General features: G+C 43.2%; 1 protein-coding gene across 1 annotated transcript in view; it reads left to right on the top strand.

The window, feature by feature from the left end:
- Positions 1 to 213: 213 nt before the first annotated feature.
- Positions 214 to 9,121, top strand: part of nfat5b (nuclear factor of activated T cells 5b) — a 40,668-nt gene continuing 31,760 nt past the window's right edge. Inside the window, exon 1 of the mRNA XM_028956118.1 lies at positions 214 to 463. Coding sequence (XP_028811951.1) covers positions 391 to 463 — 73 coding nt within the window. The 5' untranslated portion in view covers positions 214 to 390. The remainder of the gene's footprint in view (positions 464 to 9,121) is intronic.

The raw sequence follows: 9,121 nt of genomic DNA, 5'->3' as shown, positions 1-9,121 counted from the left end.
TCCGAGGTTTGTTGCCAGATCCAGCTTTTTTAAATGTCTGATAAAACAATAGACAATAATCGCATTTTATTACATTGCTTACGGTATTATACATTACATCTATATTTTAAGAAAAACAAAAAAGTAAGTTACACAACACTTAGAGAATCACGTGTGGTTTGAAGGGCCACACCTGGCAACATGAGGTAGGCGGGTCAGATCGGGAAACAGATACTGAACCCACAACACACTGGTGGCCAGTAGTAGTCCCGCTAGTTACGGCAGCTCCGGGCGCCACGATCTCCACCATGGCCGCACTTTACGGACGCGTCTCCCGCGAATGACCGACGCGCGCCGCTCCGGCACCTCCGAGCAGGAGCGGACGTCCAGTTGCGGCTCCGAGGCTCTGCGATGCCCTACGATCTCCTGTCCCTCCTCAGCGCGGACCTCGACCTTAATTCCCCCGAGTCCCTCTACTCCGAAGGTAAAGTGTCGCCGGCGTGGCTCCTGCTCGGTTCTGGAGGGGGCGGCGACGACTTTTAACGCCCGGAACTTGTTGCTCGCTGTGAAGTAATAAAAAGTAACGAAACAGCCTCTTCTTCTGGTGACGTATTCACCGTAATGACCGCCGTGGAAGATTACTGGAGTCCACTTAATCCCCCCTACACACAGTTTTACAAAGAGCACGATGAGTATAGTAACTTGTCTATGCATATATATATATATATATATATATATATATATATATATATATATATATATATATATATATATATATATATCAATATTCAGTACGTACATATATATATGTATGTACTGAATATTAAATACACATTTGTATATGTAATGTTTTGAATATTGAGCTTGTGTCCTTCGAGTACATTTTTTGAGGAACCCCTGTTCGGCCTCTAGCCCCTAGAATGACTTCAACCTTTCACCCCGTGAGGGACGCCCCAGCTGAGCAGTAAGAGAGAAGTTACCAGAAACGGCGGCATGATGATGGTGACTGGTGGTCACGCTGGTCTGCTGTCACCGTGCCGTCACAAATATTCCTTAAGGGCCACGTTGTATTGCTGTTTATGTCCCGATTGTGAAAAGGCAGTCTGTCCCGTGGTGGCAGGTTGATGTGGCTGGTGTGTCCCTCTGTGTCTGAAGATTGTGTTTCACCGACAGCCTGGCATTAGAGAAAATGGAATGGATGCAAAAATGCAAAGAAAATTCATGGATGTGCATATGACAATGTATGTAATGATGGTTGGCAGACCTGCTACGGCTTTGGTCCGTTATTATTTCGTTCTTCTTTTTTTTGGTGATTAAGGAACAAATCCAGAATTTCTTAGTGAAAGAGGAAAGATAGTGAAACCGTAAAACCGTAACAAGCATTTCCCGTCACTTGGGGGCAGGATCATAAATACACACAGCAATCATTTCTGATACATTTTTGATGCACTGAAGATGATAAGCAAATGAAAGCAAGATACAGATTTTTTTTTCAGTAATCTGACTACTTCGAATCATCAGTGACTCCCTGATCCCCCTCCACAACCACGTTCTGTTTGGTTGAACGCCTTTATCGTTGTTGACATGCTTATCAGAAGGTTGTGGGCTTAATCATGTAGCCGCACCAACCTCACCTACTGAACTCCTGGCTGCCGTGTGACGGTGGGCCAGGGCCTTGTTCGTGGTGAGGAGAACACACTCCACTCTCCACTGTAGTCGTATGACCACTTGCCACCACTTACTCCATTTGCCAGGGAGCTCTGTGTCAAATCTTCTGAACGGATCTTATTTCACGGTTGAGGAATATTTGGTGATAATTTTTTTTAACCTTAATAATGCGGGAAAAACATTAAAAGTAAAAAGAAAATATGGTTGGCGCTCTACCATAACGTAAGAATAAAACTGACTAATAAAACAGTCTATGAATTTGAAAATGTACAGCCTTTATCATTATATGATGTGTACTACTCTGAAGTCCATGGACTAGACATCCATCCACAAGACATTTCCCCTCAATGAATGAACGCATTGTATGATTGCATTGGCAGGCGAGAAAGGAACGTTGGTACAGTTGTCACAGGTTCTGGGGAAGCGGTAGGTGGTTTGCATGAGAGATTTTTATTTCTTTTTGTGCTGCTGAAACAGTAAGAAGGGCTGTGACTGGCCCAGCCTGTATTTGCAGGTACAGACGTACCCTTACATAAGATGCGATATGGTGGGTAATCCTGGGCAAAGGGTCGCGTGCAGCTGCTGCAGTTGCCGGCGTGTCTTTGAAGTATTTTGAGCGCCGCCGAGGCCGCGCCAGGGCGCTTCTGGATGTATTCTTTCATTTACCTGCTACTTACATTCAGACTTTGTGCAGTCAGAACTGAGTTCGATGGAGAAGAATGGGATTAGACTTGAAGTGACAGAAATGAATGGTAGGAAAATCATTAATGTACCATGCTGTATTTTCGATCTAATTTATTTTGGCCCATGTGTGCTTCTCCTGTTCATAAATCCTTGGCGGGAGAGAGAGTGAGATGGTGGTGTTTCACAAATGGTCTCTGTTTGACTATAAAAAGGTGCCGCCCAAGGTAAATGTGGCAACAGGCGCACTGCAAAGGCATAGGCCTGATCTGTTATAAACCATGGACCTATCCTGTCTATCTATGATTTTAGCCTGCATTAGAATTGGTTATACTTTGCGTTACTAAACAACAGAATCTTGACCTGAAACATGGACAGCAGGATTAAAGTATTTTTTATCCACCACAATATGAACAAGAACTCCAGCATCAGACTGCAGAAGTAGAAATTTGTTCCAAATGGCCCTATACCAGAACGATGGATTTGTCAGGGAGGGGCCAGATTTGGGACAGTGGTGGCCTAGCGGTTAAGGAAGTGGCCCCGTAATCAGAAGATTGCTGATTCGAATCCCCATCCGCCAAGGTGCCGCTGAGGCACCACTGAGCAAAGCACCGTCCCCACACACTGCTCCCCGGGCGCCTGTAATGGCTGCCCACTGCTCACCAAGGGTGATGGTTAAAAGCAGAGGACACATTTCGATGTGTCACCGTGTGCTGTCTGGCATTGTTTCCCAATGACAATCACTTCACTTCGAAGGGAGGAACACACAGTAATTGACCCACCATGCATCTGGGGTGGCTTCAGTTGATCAGCTCTTGGCCGGGCATTGTTATGCAGCGATGAATCTACTGAATGGCCAGGTTATCCCGTCAATGGGTTTTCTTTTCTTCCCCGACGGCCCAGGCGTATTCCAGCCTGACATTGCCAAGATTCATCGTGCTCACACTGTGAAAGAAGGGCTCAGTAAGCATGAGGACTCGTTTTCACACATGAATTGGCAACTACAGATTCCTGACCGTAACCCCATTGAAAAGTCTTTGGAATGTAAATACAAGATTTCGGTCAAAAAAAATCTGTGGATCAAACTAAAGACCAAGGTGCATACGCTCAATAATAATAATGCCACAGTGACTGTGGGACGTAATGCTAAATATGACAGTATATGAGTACAGTTTTGGTGGTTTACGACGGTTCTGGCAACCTACAATTCGTGTTTGCTGTTGTACATGTTGTGCAAGTGAGGAATTGTGTGTTTTGTTCATGTTGAATTCAACATTTTGTTCAGGGATAACGCCTAGTTTGAGTGACTAACAATTTACATAACCATAATCCAGAGGAGTTTGGAAAGGCTCAGAAAATGCTGATCCGCTTTTGCAACATTGCTTGTGTCTGAGGCGCAGAACGAGTGGAGGACTCGCGCCGCTGTCCTCTGGAGAAATCCATTTTCAGTGTGATCGCTCACGTTTCCTTATTTCTGCCCCTCAACTCTGTTTGTGTGTCTGTGTCATCATTTCTCTCCAGGCCTTTCCTCCTCGGTGTCCATCTATCGCCCTAAGATCTCTTCTCCGCCTCTTAGAGCATGTTTGCTAATGAGACAGGCGCCCATGTGACCATGTGATGGAAAGAGCACTGTGTGGAGGTGTAGTGGGGTGGATGCTCGTGCATTCCCTGGAGGTGCGGCTCCAGAGTGTATTTTTATTGTGCTTCACAGCCACAACATTGAAACCACAGAGAATTTAAGTGAGCAACATTGGCACGGGTTTATTAGACATTAGGTGAAACTGATGTGTCGGAAACAGGAAAAATGTTGCCTGAGTGTAATATGAGCCCTAAGGGTGAGATTGTGATCGCTGTGCATTGCACGATGCTCAGGTTGTCCATCACTTACTCTAAAAACGCCTTGAATGGGCATGTGAGCATCAGGTCTGGACCACAGACCAATGGAAGCTGGATTGGTCTGATGCTTCATGGTCTCTTTTACATCATGTAGATGGACAGGGACATGTGCACACCTTATCTGGAGGCAGTGTCAAGCTTTGGGCAGTATTTCTGCTGGGACATTTTGGCTCCTGCATTCATGTGCATGTTACTTTGACACGTACCACCTACCCAGACTAGGTACACCTCTACATGGGAACAGTACACTCTTTCAGCAGACTCATGCACCCACACTGCTGAAAAAGGTTCAGGAGAACGATGCAGAAAACAACAAACTCCCCAGAACTTAGATGAAAATCAGACTGATCCTCTGTGTGATGTGCTAGAAAGACCGTTTGAGCCCTACTTACAACCCCACCTCAAAGGACCTCACAGGATCTGCTGCTAACGTCTCGGTGTCAGATACCACAGGAGGCCTTCAGAGGTCTGGCAGAGTCCATGTTCGTTGGGTTAGAGCTGTTTTGGAGGGTGTTTTAATGTTGTGGCTGTGGGACACGACATGTGTGGTGGTCATGGAGGGGCTGTGTGTTGCTTTAAATATACTCCGTCCCACCTGGGTTTAGGGATATTCAAACTAAGAATATCTGGTAGAAAGCAAAGTTAGCATCGTAATTTCATTCAGCAGTGTGTGGCACCTTCTGGAGTTGCCTTTCCAAAACCCCTTCTTCCTGTTCTGTGTAGAGATCATGGATGGTTTATAATTAACCCACAGTGGGGGAGCTAGCTACTAAGTGCACGCCAACGTGCTCCATTAGTACGGACCCTTCCCGGCCAAACCCGAGGCTGTGTTTTTCCAGTTTTATGGGTTGCATTTTTGGAGCGAAGTTCTTTAGACGTGTTCAGGTGCATCAGCAGTGCGAAACAGGAGAGTTTTAAAAAATCCTGAAGTTCCCTAGTTTTATTGAAATAACTGATTCGAATGCTGTGGTCAGGGGACAAAAACGATGATAATTTGTTAAACATCCTACTTTTTCTTTGAAGGTTATTTAACATTATTAATACAACTTCCCCTAGCCTGTCTATGGTCCTGCAGTGGCTAGAAATGGTGATGGGTGTAAAGCCCGCAAATGCCCCCTCAACTTCTATAGGCCGCTCTCCTCCTCGTCCCGCCTCTCTCCTCCTCATTTGCATTTAAAGCTACAGACACAGAAACAGTGCGTCCTGGGATCAAAGTGGCTGTAATTCTGCTCAACAGATGAATTTTGCTTTGATCAGTGGCACCTCAGTGGTACCTTGGCGGCTCAGGATTCGAATCGGCAACCTTCTGATCACGGGGCCACTTCACAGTGTTTTAAGCCAATTGTAGGTCCAAAAAAAAAAAAAAAAAAAAAAAAAAAAAATATATATATATATATATATATATATATATATATATATATGACAGTGGTTCAGGAAATTATCAAAAGAATCATCTCATATCTGATTTCTGACTTTTATTTTATTTGATTTTCAATTCATAAACTTGAATGCAGACAATATTTTCTCAAAAACAAATATGTTTATAATATATACAAATTACCCTCAACAAACATCATAAAGGTCAGGTAGGCTATGTCAGTTTTACAGGTTGATGGCAGGGTTCCGTCTGGAATTCCATGCAGTCCCAGTGGCCAGTCTGTCATATTTGTACGCGGTTGGCAGGGCCACCCTATTCCTATTAATGTTCAACTACGACTTTGCCATTACATCTGCTTCAGAATGTTGTCGTGTTTAATCTAGAAGGTGCATGAGACAGAGGTGTCTTGTACACTTAGGACGTTTGTGTCTGGGTGTTATAACTAACAACCCAGCGTGGGAGAATGTGAACCCTGAAGGCTCGGCTTGGTCATACTCACCTTGTGCAGGTGGTTAAACGGCATAATTCCTCTTCTTTAAAATAAAATAAATAAAGGAAAAAGGGGCAGTGGTGGCCCAGCAGTTAAGGAAGTGGCCCTGTAATCAGAAGGTTGCCGGTTCGAATCCTGGTCTGCCAAGGTACCGTCCCCACACACTGCTCACCAAGGGTGATGGCTAAATGCAGAGGACACATTTTGTTGTGTCACCGTGTGCTTTGCTGCAGTGTTTCCCAATGACAATCATTTTCACTTATTATGTCTTCAGCTTCAGGAGGAAATGAATCCATTGTCATGCTGCCATACTGCTATCATTTTTGTTGTTGCTGTTTGACGTTAGTAGATTTCTAGGCTGTACCTTCAGGGCCCCGTGAGAAATAGTTTTTTCTAGACCCCCTTACTTTACTTTCTGCCAACTCTTTCGTTGATTTCAGATGGAACATTCCAATTCACTCCAGTCAACATGACAGTCCATTTTAAATTGAACTAACTCTTTAGTTACAGTGCTCCACATAAATTTCCAAGGGTGTCAACAATTATGTTGTTTCGTGATTTGTTTCTTGATCGTGATTTGTTTCCATTTATTAAGTAAGTAACATGAAGATATTTCCACAAAAAATTGTGTTGGTCTCTAACTATATTCAGTCCTATTTAAAAGCTGTGCCAATAATAGCGGAGAGCACTGTATTCTATCTTAAGAACTTTGTGGCCATCTCCCCCAAATGTTCTGTTGTCCAGCCTTTGACCCCAAGTTTTATTAAAACTTTTCACCCGGTAAGTGACAGCCAATAGTTACCGGGACAGTCCCCCTGGAGACACTCAGAGTTAAGTGTCTTGCTCAGAGACACAATGGTAGTAAGTGGGGATTGAACCTGTGAATTTGTGGTCTTCTGATTCTCAGGCAAGTGTCTTACCCACCAGGCTACTACCAGCCCATTATTAATGGGGTTAATAATTGACTAAAAATACTTAAAATCCACTGTATATGACTGTAGTACTTAATTCAGTTGATCCTGCGAAGAAGGAAAGGTGCGTGTTTATAGAATAGCAGTGTTTTTTTTTTTTTACTAATTCATCCTTGTATACAGACTGGACATTATGACATTATGTCATTCCGAGTAGACCTTTCATTACAAGTGCTACTTTATTTGCAATACAATCAAAAATCAAATATTCATCCTTTTTCAGAATGCCAGGGATCATTCTCCCATGTCGTTGTGTTTTCTGGATTTCCATTCTTAAAAAAAAAAAAAAAAAAACAGGTCACACAGGTAAAAAAAGGAATATGAGGTCAAATGACCCTTGCAGATTCAAGCCACTACGGGTCTGGCAACCAGTTCCCTGGTTTGACTAATATACCAGACTTCTATTCACTCTCTTATTATTCATGTTATATTCCTTTGTACTTTCATTTTAATTTTTGCTGCATTTGGATGTCCAATATTAAACAAAGTCCCCCATCAACCAGAAGACCCCCAGAGTCTCAATTTCAAATCCCTGTTTCTGTCATTGTGTTGCCAAGAGTATCATTATTGGCTCCAGGAAAACTGTCTCTGCCATTATGAATGAATACTCTATATGATTGTTGCAATTTGGCATATTAGCATTAAATCATTAGGTCTTTCAGTAATTAATAAATAATAAGAATGGTCAGTCAAGGTCCCAGCACCTCAGTGTGTCTCCCATCATTGTCAGTGTGTTGCCTCTTTCATTTATTTTTTGTCTTTTGGTTCCCATGAGACCCTGCATGTGTACATCACATCATTGATTTTGAATGGATGCTAAGTGGCTAGAGATGAGTTAGTTTGGCCTCTGCTGTCATGCAGCCACGTGTTTCTGTGGCGGCGCTTGTATTAAAACTAGCGAGGGCCCACGAGCTCTGATCCCAATCAGCCATTTTGACACCGAGGTGTATGAGGTCTCCGGTGGTATTAAAAATTCAAGCGCGGAATTACCAGGAGTCTCTTTTCAGTCTTCGCTGTAACGGCGAGTTGGAGGTCAGGTGTCTGTATCCGCTTATCTTGTCCTACGCTCTCACATGAGGGTTCCTCTCTGACTGGTCAGGGTTGATGGGATTTTTGTGTCCTCACAGGAAAGGTTTTCAGGAATGTTTCAAACACCAATGCTGTGTGACTGCACCAACAGTGTTGCCAGTGAAAACTTTTCAAGCACATTTTTGCAAAATGATTTGAGTACAAAACCAGCTTATGAATAAAAGAATAAAAAAAGACCAGTCTTTCCATGCAGAGGGAAGTGTGTGTGTATGAGCGAGAGGAAGGAAGCATGCTCCATGTTTCTCTGTCTGTCTGCCTCTTAAAGGCAAACCCTGAAAGTGCTTTTGCTTGGTTTATAGCAGTTGTGCAGCCTCAGTTTCATGCTTTTTCCGTTTTTGAATCCCGAGTCACCTTTTATTTGCATGCATAGCAGGGACTCATCTACATTTGTTCTTTCCACTTACATTTAAACATTGCAAACAAATTCAATCATTTAATGAAGTGCAGTGGTTTTTGATGAAATTTAGATTGAATTTTCAGAATATCATGATCGTATTATAGGGAATTGACTGTATTGTGATATTATTGTTATAGGGAACGACATATTGGTATTTTATTGTATTTCAATATTTACTCTTATTCTAGTTTCTACTTATGTTTAACTCTAATTACATTTGAGCTATTCTTAATTTGCATGTTTAAATAAGACCAGTCGTGAGAGGATGGTATTGAAGTCCAAAAACAGAAGTCTAGCATAGGTCCTCTGCTGCTCCAGGTGGGTAAGTGCAGCATGGAGGCCTGTGGACACAGCATCCTCAGTTGATCTCTTTGCTTTGTAGGCAAACTGAAATGAGTCCAGGTCTGCTGGCAAGCAGGCGGTGATACGACTCCGCACCAGTTTCTCAAAGCCCTTCATGATGACAGGCGTGAGTGAGGTGGTAGACTGGGTCATTCAGACTGTTCGTGGTGGATTGTTTTGGCAGTGGAACAATGGTGGAGGACTTTAGGTAGGATGGGACAATGGCCTGG

Source organism: Denticeps clupeoides, chromosome 16, assembly GCF_900700375.1.
Source record: "Denticeps clupeoides chromosome 16, fDenClu1.1, whole genome shotgun sequence".
In the NCBI taxonomy this organism is placed as follows: domain Eukaryota; kingdom Metazoa; phylum Chordata; class Actinopteri; order Clupeiformes; family Denticipitidae; genus Denticeps; species Denticeps clupeoides.
The sequence above is the reverse complement of the archived record's forward strand: the minus strand, read 5'-3'. Positions and strand labels throughout refer to the sequence as shown.